Source organism: Staurois parvus, unplaced genomic scaffold, assembly GCF_062004578.1.
Source record: "Staurois parvus isolate SC_StPar_1 unplaced genomic scaffold, SC_StPar_1.0 ptg000136l, whole genome shotgun sequence".
NCBI classification, from domain to species: domain Eukaryota; kingdom Metazoa; phylum Chordata; class Amphibia; order Anura; family Ranidae; genus Staurois; species Staurois parvus.
In genome coordinates this window covers 5588646-5602375 of record NW_028317932.1, presented here as the reverse complement: position 1 = coordinate 5602375, position 13730 = coordinate 5588646, and the positions used below count along the sequence as shown (strand labels likewise).

Sequence of the window (13730 nt, the reverse complement as noted above, 5' to 3'; positions counted from 1 at the left end):
GGATCATGTTCAAACGAAGACCTTCCCTTGATGGCTAAGGAGGAGAAAAAGCAATTCCTCCCCGGTCTCCCATATGAAAAAGTACCCCAAAGATGTAAGGGGAGTGGTGCATCCCATGTCTTCCAAAGGACGCAAAAGGTGTGGGGTTGCTAGAAAGTAGATAGTCAGTCTGCATCCGCTTCGGCGACGAAAATCTTCCTCATGTGCATCAAGCCAGGTGGAGGCCTCTGCAGCAGTGTTGAAAACTGCCCTCCCGATGTTATACGGAGCCTTAGCAGGTAGAGCATGACGTAGGAGGCTAGCAGGCGTTGCAGTCTCTTCCAAACCTCATAGAATTTTGTTCTGTTGTGCTCAACCTCAGCCGAAAAGTCTGGATAGAATGTGACCCTGACCTCATTGTAATAAATGCTGCGACGTTCTAGGGTCAAACGTAAGACAGACCTGTAGCGGTAATTGAGAAGGCATATCAACATAGGTCTAGGGTCGGCCTGGCTGCAGGGATCTAGTGGGGGTTCGATGGGCTCGCTCCATCGAAAAGAGAGTTTAAAAGGAATCCTTGCCAAAAGTATCAAGTAACCAGAGTCCAGCAAAATCAATGGGGTCTTGACCCCTAATTTTTCCTGGGAGACCCACTACGCAGATGTTGTTGCGCCTCATACAGTTTTCCATGTCCTTCGCCTGCAGGCTATTCTCCCAAGCCAGCTGTTTAGTTGTCTGAGAATCACGTACGTGTGGAGGAAGCTTGTCTTCCAAGTCGCTGATGTGGCCCTCTGTCACAGTGTTGCGGTCTCTGATCTTCTGATGGTTCTGCCGTATCAATGCCACTTCCTTCGTTAACCCCCCTCCAAGGTGGGCTTTTAACTTGTCTACTGAAGAGTGGGTTGCTGTTGGTCAAGGGCTCTCCTCTAATTCATCCTGTGACTGATCTTCCTGATCTGCCATAATGGCATCAGCCCCCAGTAGCTGGCCTCCCTCGTTCTTCTCCTGTATGTCAGTATGGAACTCACATGTACTCGTCGATGGTGCCTACTGAAAGTAGAGATTTTGTGTATAATACAGCATGTCCCTAGGAGCATCTTTAGCAGAGGGTTTGGGGGTTTTAGGTCTGGTACTCACAGAGTCCTTCTCCTTAGATTTTGCGGCTCCATGTGGAGTACGGAGCGTCAGTTTGGCAGTGGCGCCATGTTGGGAATCAGGGACCGCTCCGTCCTCCTTCCTCGTTCATGCCACTGTCCAAGTAGAAGCGAGTAGAAAGCCAAGCAACATGCACAGGGAAGCTCTCAACACTCTCAGGGCACCTCAGGAGCCGCAGGGTGAAGTTCCGTGACCGAGGAAAGGATCAAATACAGGATCAACCTCGGGGAGCAATGAAAACTGTGTCCTCTCACATGCCGCGCTCACCTCCACCCCCCCCCCCCATATATAATATGTAATATACTGCATGGACAACACATTACAATTGTTACACTGTGTATGTTTACTTTCAATTATTTTTTATTACAGCGTTATGAAGAACATCAATGGCTGTTGGAAATTGGTTATGCCATAATCATGTATTAAAAAATCCAAAGTGAACAACATTCATTTCATTTTCGAGCTTTGCACGCTTTTTTCCTGCATGTTTTGCCACATTTGTGTAGTAAAATCGCCCATGTATTTTGTTGCGTTTGGGGTGCCACTAACAATGAATAGCTCCATAGGCACGACACGTGCTTTTCATGTGTTTGCTTAACATGTACAAAATCACACTTGCGTACATCCATAAAGCACTATAGTGTGAATACAGTCTAAGAGCCACTGGAGTCTCTTATTCTGAAATGTGCTGAATTTATTAAAACACTACCATAAATAGTATACAGGTTTAGTGAAGAGAAATTCAGATGATTGCACATTTCCCACTTCCCTGGGAAGTGGTCCTTTTACTGAATTTTAGTTGCATTTCCTCACTGCTGAACATTTAAACGTTAAAAATCGGCTAGGGAACTAAAATGTTTCAGATGCAGAAAAAATATAAAAACAAAGGCATTGTTATGTCAAAAAAGAAATAGCCAATGTCCATATATGTATACAAATCATATATATACATTTTCTGGGGTTCAAGGTATCCTTAAGGCTCCATGTACAGTGGAATGTTTTTCTACTGGCAGCAGAAAAACGCTAAATGTGTAAAAAAATGTGTGTAAACGTGGTTCCGTTTACCTGTGTTTAGTGCTTGGACGTTTATTCATTTCATTGGCCAGAGTACTTGCCATTGAAATGAATAAACAGCCAAGCGCTAAATGTGGTTAGCGCTTAGGCGCATTTACATAAGTTTTAGTCGCTTTTAGCGTTTTTTGGCAAAAAAATTTCCTTTTCTGAATGTGATTCTTCTGCATTCAGGAGAGGGCTGTGTAACTGGCCCTAAATTCTGCTGCTGTTAAATTCTGATAAAAGCCTATCTGTGCATGGATATGCAACAAAACACCAAAAGCTCCTAAACGTTTAGGAGCAGCAGTGTGCATGAGGCCTAAAATGTTCATAAAATCACAAAAAAAGTTTTGTAGCGTATATGATTCTACACTTGGATTTCAGGAGTGCTGCTGATTGACCGCGATGTCAAGAAATGACATATTAGATTCATGAAGCCTTAGGTCAGTGACATATGTGTGCTGTAAGATGTGGAGTTGAGGTATGAATTTCATCAATATGCCAGTCATGTGCCACTGGATATCCATCAAAAGAGCCATCACATCAACAAAGCCCATTGGCGGTTCATATATCACAATGGCCTGCAGGGTAGAGCCCTTTTTGTTGTGTACCAAGCATTAACATTTCCCATTTTAAAGTAGGAGATTCAGGTCTCAGTATTAATAATGTGTATATATTTTTTGGTATGGAATTCCCCTTACGTGGGACATATTTCCTTTTACTTGCTGTGTGTCTCTGGGACAAAAAGTGAAGTGATATTCCCCATTGAATTTGACTTGACAGAAAACAAAAACCAGACAATAACCTAACCATTGTATGCCCTATACAAAACTAAAGAAGAAAAAAAACAATTTTGGATTCACACACACTCTAACCAAAAGTATAATGCGGTGAATTTTACATTGGCTGCCTCCCAATGGTTGTATGTTGTGTTCAAGTCCACCTACTTCTCTCTGCACACTATCACTGAGCGTTCCACTGCCAACATTTAGTCTAAAACCCTCATCAGCTAAGATATGTCTCTGCAACAGTTAAATTAAACAATTACAGGAGTTCTAAACATTACTACATCCACAACTAAAAAATATTTTTTGACTATGCATACATTCTACTACTGTACTGTGCAATTTTTCACATAACTTGAAGCAAAAGTCACTATTTTTGGTAAAGGTTTTGAACTATTATTGCAAGCAGAGAACCTAAAAAAAGTACCATACATTTCAAGAGCCCTTGTGTGCCATCCAGTATCCAACAAGCACTTCTATGGGCCCAAGAAACATGTTACTAACTGCAATAGAAAAGGTTTAAAAAGGTAGTTTGATTTTTATTGGGGTAATTGGATGAGTTAGATGACATTAGATCATGTACTTTCTGCTTGGTATACTCGAGTCCTCCTAAAAGTCATACCAGCTTTGCTGTACTGAAATGCAGAAGCTGTACAAAGGATTATATTATATTATTAGTAATCTCTCTAAAGATGAGGTGGTAGTTGGCCCGTCTTTGGCACTGGCCTCTCCTGTTCTTGGCCTTCTTTAGGTGACTCACATCTGCCTATCTTTTCACCCAGATCATCTGTAACGAATTCCATAATTCACTTGAAGTATTCTTTTGTCTGGAGCAGCTGGTCCAGACATATTACTGTCTGTTGACTGTGGCACATAAAACCTTATTTTAATATTGATAGTAATGACCGCTAACAAAAATACACCTGGGGGTAGAATTTGGCAGACTGGTAAAACTTTCCACTGAGACTAAGAATTTTTAGTTTTTCTATATTTTTCTTTGTAACCACAAGCATGTCAAATTTTTCTTTGTACCACTGTAGGGAGTTAGGAATAATTCTGTCCAGGATTTCCCCAGTAAGAAAGGCCCTTTCACAGGGGAAATCCAATTAGATCTGCCTGTCAGTTTTGATCGAAAAAAGATCCATGCATTTCTATGGACTGTTAGGTGTAATTGGACGTGTGTCTGTTCACAACCGCCTACCTTCAGTTCAGATCAGGCGTGCTAAAAAAAAAAATGGAAGAGGACTACATCCTCTTCTGTTTGGGCGAATCGGAAGAAGCTGGGTATAAACGGACAGCGAAGTCAGTTTACTCCCGCCTGCCCATAGGGCAGAGTGGTATCTTGTCCATGGCCACTCTGCATGAACTGTCATCCGCCTGCTCTGCTCCAATCAGCAGGAGATCAGCAGACAGATTCCTTGCTGATCGGAAAGGAAGGCGCCCATGTGAAAGGGCCCCAAGTCTGAGTGTCATATGGAATGCCCGCAATTGAGCTGCTGTATCAAAATGTTTTTAAATATCTTTTAACTAATGTTCTAGATTGGACTCATGATTTTATACTTTTTCACAAAAGTGTGCTAAAATATATGCCTCTTTTTTGTACAGACAGGCATATCAGATTTGGCATTTTTTTAAACCTCTTATTATCAGGATCTCCTCTGTTCACAGAAGCTCCCAGACAGTCAGTTCCATAGACAACCCCAACCAAGGAAACAGTTAAAGTAAAACGTTTTTCTTTATTTTAGAAAAGGAAGGTTAAGCCTGACAGATTTTTTTTTTACCAGATTTCCCTTCACTTGTTGTCCTATAGCCAACACAGGAAGTGAGAAGAAATCCCTCTAAAGCGAAGGAATCTCTGGCTGTCACCAGAACTAGTGTCCCCATTGGAAGATTTCTCCTCTATTCCTGTTATGGTAACAATCCAAAATATGGGATTTTCTTTCACTTTTTGGTGATATCAGTAAACAGCACAAAGAGAGAGGATGAAATTCCTCAGATATTTTGGTCCATATTGACATGAGTTAATGGCTCTGACACCCATTAAAATTGAGGAAGCCACCTGGATGAGTGGTATAATGGCTTGAACATTACAAAACAAGTATAGTTGGAGGTGACTAAACACTACTAGCTGAGCTTGGTCCATAACTGCTAGTCCCAGGGGTCTCAGATAGTAGTACCAACACAAGATATTTCCCTGTTCAATTCCACACAAAACAGACATTTGTTGCTGTAAACTACTACTACTAAAAGAAAAGTATAACCAAAGCTTTTTTGGACTGCACTTACTTTTGCTCTCCTGTGACCCAGGGTCAGCTTATAGTGGGCTATAGCCAGCTGTCAGCTGATGTGGCCGAGCCACTCCAGACTCTGGTATGATTCTGACCATACTGTCAAAATTCACTAAGCTGCCTGAATGACAGCTGGCTCCGACCTTGAGAGCCGAAGCCAGCTGTGCCCATCCCTCCTAGAGTCCAATACTCCAGTCAGCATTGGAGGAGCAATGTGAAAAGCGGTGACTGACAGTCACTACTCTCCGGATCTAAGCAGAACGAGAACAAAGTGGTGGTCATGTTATCGCTCTGTTCTCGCTTTTAGAGCCGATGTGGGACAGTTGCAGCATCACCCCAATGCTTTGGCATGGAGGTGAGTATTTATGTTTGTTTTCTTTATACCCAAATCTTCTCTTTTAAAGTGTTACTAAACCCACAACAGTAAAATCAGTCTGTATATGCAGTACAGCATGCTTGTTATACTCACTGTGGAACTTAGGGGGTTAATTATCTGCATTATGTAAAAAGGATGTGTAATCCTGTCTTCTCTGATCCTCCCCTTCTTCCACTGTTCCCAACTCATCTCCTGATAGAACAGAGCCTTGGGGGCATTTGTGTATTTCTAGAGAGCTTTTTTATCTTGGGAAAGTGCATGTGATCAGCACAGAGTCAATCAGCTTTGTCAGGACAGAAGGTCAGGGGTCCTGCAGTCTCATAGGACAGTGAGAGGAGAATGAAAACTACCCTTACAAGCTTTACCCAGTGCTCTCCTGGACACTGATAGAAGTCACAAGACTGCTCTAACTGCTGATGAGAAAAGGTACACTATATTGCCAAAAGTATTGAGACACCCCTCCAAATCTTTGTATTTGGGTGTTCCAATCACCTCCATGGCCACAGGTATATAGAATCAAGCACCTAGGCATGCAGACTGCTTCTACAAACATTAATGAAAGATTGGGTTGCACTCAGGAGCTCAGTGAATTCAACCGTGATAGGTTGCCACCTGTGCAATAAGTCCATCCATGAAAATTCCTTACTACTAAATATTCCACGGTCAACTGTTAGTGGTATTATAACAAAGTTGAAGCAACTGGGATCAACAGAAGCTCAGCCATGAAGTGGTAGGCCATGTAAAATGACAGAGCGCATGCTGAAGCACACCGTGCACCAAGAATCACGCTTCTCTGTCTGGCAATCTGATGGACGTGTCTGGGTTTTTGCAGTTGCTAAGATAACGGTACTTGCCTGACTGCATTGTGCCAAGTGTAAAGTTTGGTGGAGGGGGGATTATGATGTGGGGTTGTTTTTTGGGGGTTGGGCTTGGTCCCTTAGTTCCAGTGAAGGGAACTCTTAAGGCGTCAGCAAACCAAGACATTTTGGACAATTCATGCTTCCAACTTTGTGGGAACAGTTTGGGGATGGCCCCTTCCTGGTCTAACATGACTGCGCACCAGTGCACAAAGCAAGGTCCATAAAGACATGGATAAGCGAGTTTGGGGTAGAGGAACTTGATTGGCCTGCAATCAGTCCTGATCTCAACCCTATAGAACACCTTTGGGGTGAATTAGAGCGGAGACTGTGAGTCAGGCCTTCTCGTCCAACATCAGTGCCTGAGCTCACAAATGCGCTTCTGGAAGAAAGGTCAAACATTCCCATAGACACACTCCTAAACCTTAGGGACAGCCTTCCCAGAAGAGTTGAAGCTGTTATAGCTGCAAAGGGTGGGTAAACTCAATACTGAACCCTACGGACTAAGACTGAGATGCCAATAAAGTTCATGTGCGTGTAGACAACATATAGTAAATGCAGGGTCCTGGGTTTAGCAACACTTTAATTTGAAGGATGATCATTTTAAAATGAGCAACATGTAGCCATTGAAAGCAGCAACCTACCTCTTTTCTCCATTGTATTCAAACTTGATCCTGGCGTCCTGCTGAAGAGAAGATACCAAACTTGTTAGATATATGTTTAAATTAACAGAGGCTATAAATGTTGAACATTTATTGGACAAGTAATTTGGTACTACTAAAATTTCACCAACTCACTTTTTATTTAGCTTAACTAATCCTTCTAGTGTACAATGTCTATGGCCTGATTTAGTACAGAGCCTGAGTTGGCCAAAATTGAGGTGGACTATAACGTATTTAATAGTCTTGTCATAAGACTGTAAATATGAAATAACAAAACAATACATTTTCATGACAGATCTGTGAGAAAGCCCCACAAACATCATAAGAGGAAGAAATGAAATGGCAAGCATCTCAGCTAACAGCTGACCACTAACTTTAAACAAATATAGAAACAACTAAAATGAGAGCAAGCTTTTCTTGAAGTAATCCCAGCCATCCATAAAGTGGGCATTGTATCAGATTTTTCTTAAGTGCATGCATGCTAGGTAATTTGCAAGTTACACTTAAAGTGGAACTTCACCCAAAATGGGAATGTCAAGTTTTCCTCCTCCTCCCACCCTCCTCTCCCATGTTTTGAGTGTCTTTTGGGGGTGGGGGAGCGGGTACCTGATTTTGGCAGGTACCGGCTCCCGCTCCGACCACCTATGCGAATGAAGCTGAAGTCCATCCCCCCTTCCTCCACAGCTTCTTGGAACATGTTAGAGGTCCTAGGACACTGGGACCAATCATGAGGAGCTGCTTGTGCAGTGGGCATCCAGCTGTTATGTTAAGCACAGTTAAGATGCTGCCACCTGGACTAGAAGACAGGACAAAGAGCCGGGTAGGTTGAGGACATTGCTGGATCCTGGAACAGATAAGTGTTATAAGTAATTGTAGCTGCTGACTTTTAAATTCCTTGTTTACGGGGTGAAGATCCTCTTTAAGGTCCCCAGTCACTATACTATAAAATCTGATTGTACAATCTCAGGACAATCTAATTTAGGTGTACCAAAACTAAATAATATGAAGACAGTCTTAATTCATTCAAAAAGTATCAAATCAAACAGGCCCTTGTATCACATAGTTTATGGTAGATCTGAAAGAGATTGTACATCCAGCATAGTGTATGGTCACATTTAGGGTATACAGTACACAGTATATTTATTACTTCTTGCAGAGGGCACAATAGTCCCCCTAACAAAACCATCTTTCTTCATCCTCAAACAGACTTCACCATCTTTGTTTGGCATCAGCAGGGTGAGAGATAGCAGAATAATGTAACCACTGATTCCTGTGCAATTCTTGGATGTGATCACAAATGTCTGACTCTGACACAGGTCAGTCTCCTGTTGCAATTTCCCAACCCCCCAACTACATCCCCCTCACCCCCCCCCCCCCATTTCCAAACCACCACCATATTTCCCATTAGGACAAAATAGACAAGAATAAATCCCACAAGGAGACATAACAGAGACGTAACACAGTGAAATGCCATTACAGCATACCCAAGCTAAGTGAATATGTATCATAGACAATAAAACTACCACTTTCCCATCAGCAGTAATAGTCAATATTTGTACACATTTACATATTGGAGCATTCTGTATCTAGCCAACAGTGCCAAGGTTTTTCCAATTTTCGAGGACATGCCCAATTATATGTAAGTGGCTTTATAATGCCATATTCATCAGGTTCTCTGATTGGACAAGTTGAAGAGGTGGGGGAGTAATGTCACACTCTCCACCTCCTCCAATGATAAAATACTTTGAGAAAAATGTATTACGTTCTCTGAATAGGACCTTGAAGGCAGAGAGGATCCCTGAAGTAGCGGCAGCTACTACAGTAAGGTCCAAGTCACACCACATGCAGTGCAGTGCATTTTTTTTGCAACAAAAACGCATGGAAAGTAGGTTATATGGTTTCCAATGGAATAGTTCGTAGTGCAGTCAGTTCTAGTGCGTTCCAGATCCAGAGAAAAAAGTAGAACATGCAGCATTTTTCCAACAGTGGACTGTACTGGATCAAAAATGCACCTGTTGGAAACAACAGTCTGCACCCAGAGTAGCTCAATGGCTGGCAAGAGTAGGTGATATTGAACAGATGAAGAACCTGACTGTTGAGCTCCGAGATAAATCGGAGAATCATAAAACCAGGTGGTTCTATTGGGATCTTTTTTGCTTCTCTGACGTATTCCCCCAATATTCGTAGCTTTACTTGTGAGACTATTTGTGTTGCCTGCTCTGCCCTTATGCTCTCTACTCCCTGGGAAGGTTTTCCCTCCCCTCCAATTTTACCTTTCCCTCCACCCCCCCCCCCAACCCCACCATTTATCCCCCCACCCGCTTTTTTTTTTCCTCCATTCTCACTTTACACAATATACAAAAAAAAAAAAAACTGGTGTGCTCAGACCATGGTAGACTACCCCACATTAGACTTCACTTCATATACCAATAGCTCTAAGTGACTGTCAGGGGAATCCTTCCCTAAAGACGAGCCAGTGATCTGTGAGCAACACGGTTCCTAACCACTGCTATTATTGAGCTTTGACTTACTGTCCATTTTCCGCATAAGGCGTCATGTACTCGAGCAGCTGTTAAACTCAAGTTTAGGAGCTTTTTGCTTTTTTTTTTCCAAAGCTCCTAAACTCAACTCCATAAAAGCCTACGTGTCCATGTACACATAGGCTTTTATCAGTTTAAGAGCTGCTGCATTTAGGTGAGGTTAAACCTCCCTCTCCTGAATGCGAAAGAATCGCGTTCAGGATAGGAACGTTTTGACCGCCGACCACAGGAAAGTACAAAACGCAGTTAAAACGCGATACCGCGGTTGCCGCGTTTTGCATTTCCCAGCGGCTGGTGGTCAGAGTAGGCTCATGTACATGAAGCCTTATCCTTGTACCACCATATTAGGTGGCCCTGTTAGCAGAGCATTGTACATGTATCTTGATTCTGCAAATGGCATCACATACTGACTGTGTACCATGTGAAGTTATCATTTTATTGCATCTGTTGCACACCAATACATAATGTTTAAAAAATGCACCGGAATGCATCAAAAATGCACCGGACTCCAGTACAGTAAAAAAAAATCTGGAATGCATCTGGAAACACATCAAACATGCACCAGAATGCATCAAAAACGCGCATACAGAAATACATTCAGAAAGGATCTGGAGTGCATTTTGTAGTGTGAACCGGCCCTAATATATATGTACTTACACTGGTCCAAGCTGGACCAATGTAACAACGCAAAAAAAAAAAAATCCATACCTGGAGTTCAGTTTTAAGATAAAATCTACCTACACCAAAATCCCTGTTTTGTGTGAACATTGCTGGGTTGAACCCTTAAAACAGAACTCCAGCCTAAACCTAACAAGTCTTAACCCCTTGGTGCCGGCGCCTCAAGGCCCTTTAAGGGTTTCAGAAGCCGGGAGGCAGGGTTTAAGGGTCATGTGACCGCCATGATTTGCCATCACATGATCGGGAAAGGTCCCTGTCGAAAGAGGAGATTGGGACCTTTCCGTGAGTACCAGACATGTGTGCTGGGAGCGCGCACGCTCTCAGCACATATGTTTTTCTTAATTGCACACAAATGTGTGGCCGCTCGGTGTCTAGGCCCAGACACCGGGAGGCCGCACATTCGTCTGCGGCCGGCGTGAAGAGGTTAAAAATGCTCCTTCCCTCCTCCTCCTAACACCTATGCTGGCCAAACTGTGTAAGAAAGATGTCTATACTCACCTATTTGCAGCCAGCTCTGGGCCGTGATTGGGCTCCCCCGTGTCACTGCTCCAGGATTTACCAGGCCATTGTTGAACACTCTCTTATCTCCACTGCAGCCATTTTTTTTTTACAGGGGATAGTCAGCATAGCCGTTAGGAGAAGGAGGGAACATTTTTAAGACTACTTAGGTTTAGCCTAAAATTCAACTTTAAAGCGGAACTTCACTCTCTCAATCAACACTGACTATTTTTAATCCTTTTGCCTAGGCAAATTATGTCATACATCCTAGGAGTCTTCAGGAGGGGAGATGGGCTTTTGCTAAGTACACCCTGCTGCCAGCATGCCTGAGCTAAGGGCAGATGGATTCCAGGAAGTAAATGCTACATGAATCATTCTGCCCTTACTCAAGATGGCCATGGCCAGTAATGCTAGGGGAGTGTTTTTCAAAGTGATTCCTCAGCAAAATAGAGCATTGAGACATGAGTGGATGGATGAGTTGCTTTTAATATTAAAAATAAATTAATAGTATTTTTGGTTAGTGGTGCTCAGATACAGTGTAGTTCTGCTTTAAGGTATGTATACTGCCACCTTGCATTCCTTTATTATACCTTCAGTATATGCCCATTAGAATTCCAGTACTGCACTCCACTTGTGTTGGGATAACGCCTAACAAAAGAGCGGTTCCTCCACAATGACAACATTCTTACTATGTAGTGCTCTTGATAAGGAGACCACATGTTTAGTATGCAGAAATGCATCCAGCCATGAACATTGTAATGTAGATGCGTCAAAGTTTACTTTTGCTGATATAAGCATTGCTGCCTGCATATATACACACCCAGTAAAGCGGCCTCCACTAATGTGGTTGTGATGTGGACAGAATGCTGCAATTTGCCATCTTCTCATTGAATTAAGTAATAATGTAACAAAATACATTTATGAAGGCTCCATAGAGGGAAGCCATATACTGTAGTCTGTGTCCAGATTTACATAGACGTTTTGTTAAGCTGCACTGGTTGCTGGAGTGTCAGTGACACACCTCAGTTTTTCACTTGATTGGAAAATAATCACTCTTGTGTGGGCGAGCTGAAGAATTTCATGTATTTACAACTTGTCTGAAAGCCGAGGACATAAAAGCCTCAAGTTTCCATCATCTCATTCTCTAGATGACGAAGAGAGGGACAGAGTTCCCCAATCTGCTCCTGTGAAGCTCAGAATAAAAAAACGTTAACCCTCCACTGTCTGTTGAGTCAGCTACAGCCACTTTTTCTTTTATAGAAGGCTGAGCTCCAGTTGAAACTACAAAATAAACCATGGCCTGCATACAAGAAGCACAGCTTACCAGCTCAGTCCTTCAGTACTGTACACATGCTAAAGTTGCTGAAGTGCCCCAGAGTACCACAATCACTTTCCTAGGTAATGTGGTGATCTGTGAACCCTCTGTTTGTGATACATGATAGGAGCTCGCAATCGCACCCATTGAAGTCTCTTAAAGTAGAAGTTTACTCCTCAAAATGATTCTTGCTCTGCCTCCACAACAATAATGGCTTTTTTTGTTTGTTTTTTTTGGTAGGAGGCTGGGGGAGCCCACTCACAGTGCATCTGGGGGTTGGGGTGGTTGAAGCTGCATGTCATTGGTGTTTGGAGGGTGTCCTGAATGAGAAAGAGGCAATTTGCTGAAGATCACTGCAGGACATCGCTCTAAAGTAGAACTATTGGCAATTTTTTTAAATTTTGGATAGTGCAAGGGAGGGTTGTAACCCCCTGTCGGATTTATTTTTGGTATCTGTGTCACATTGCAGAAATTGCCCTTTACTTCCTATCCCATAGCCAAACAGGAAGTAAGAGGAAATTCCTGCAAATTAAAGGAAATCTCTTTGGCCCCCAGGTCACCAGAACTAGTGCCCCCATTGGAAGATTTCTCCTCTATTACTGTGCTGGGGATGACCCAAATTTGGGATTTTCTTTTACTTTCACTTTCAATGATAATAGTAAACAGGACAAAAAAAAGACGGAATCTTGCTAACAGGGGCACAGACAGCAATACAAACTGACAGAGGTTCTAATCCATCTCCACTCTATCCAAAACGAAAAAAAAAAAGTTTGTGTTTAGTTATACTTTAACATATAGAACATGTAATGTCAAAATGTGTTAGGATGTAAAATGTACTAAGAAGTACATCTACCAATCAGATTCTAAATCTGTTTTGGATTGGTAATACACAATGGAGAAAGAGAGAAACAGGCAGACAGAGGGTGTGTTACATGGAAAAGTAATCAAGAAGTAAACTGAAAGTCCAAATTAAAGAGGAACTTCAGTCCCACCTCTGATTATTTCCCCCTCGTCATAGCTTTTAGCCAGGTTATCCACTAAAAAATAAAAATAAAAAATAACATGCCCAGCGAATCCATCAGTGTTCTGTAGAGATCTGCCACTCTACTGCTGCAAACTCCATCCCATGCTGTTGTCTTCTTCTCTGGCATCATTGGGAGTGCATCATCAGGGAGGCATCTGCACAATTCAGAAAGAAACAGCCACCCAACGATGATGTGCGGTGACGCATGCGCTGTACAGTATCCTGAGGCATCCTGAGATGTGTGAAGTGAGAGGTTGAGGGCAACTATCTACTTATTTCATGCCTAGGTAAGAATCCAGGAAGAGACGGAGGGTCCCCTAAAAAACCTGAAGGGAAATGTCAGATTGTTAGAAAGGAGGGGAGTAGAAATGAAGTGGCAAAAATTTGGTGTGTAGGGTAAATGTCCGCTTTAAATTGAAACAAAATAATAAATATTTACTGTCTGCATTTACATATTGTCTAGAATTGCTCTTTAACTTTAAACATGTTTGTATATTAAACAGACACCAGCAGTGGCAGC

The 13730-nt window shown here is 42.4% G+C and overlaps 1 protein-coding gene across 1 annotated transcript in view; it reads right to left on the bottom strand.

Moving 5' to 3' along the window:
- The window catches only part of LOC149465923 (mitogen-activated protein kinase kinase kinase 3-like), a 223622-nt gene that overhangs the window by 51527 nt on the left and 158365 nt on the right, over positions 1-13730 (bottom strand). Inside the window, exon 4 of the mRNA XM_089673146.1 lies at positions 7138-7178. Coding sequence (XP_089529272.1) covers positions 7138-7178 — 41 coding nt within the window. The remainder of the gene's footprint in view (positions 1-7137; positions 7179-13730) is intronic.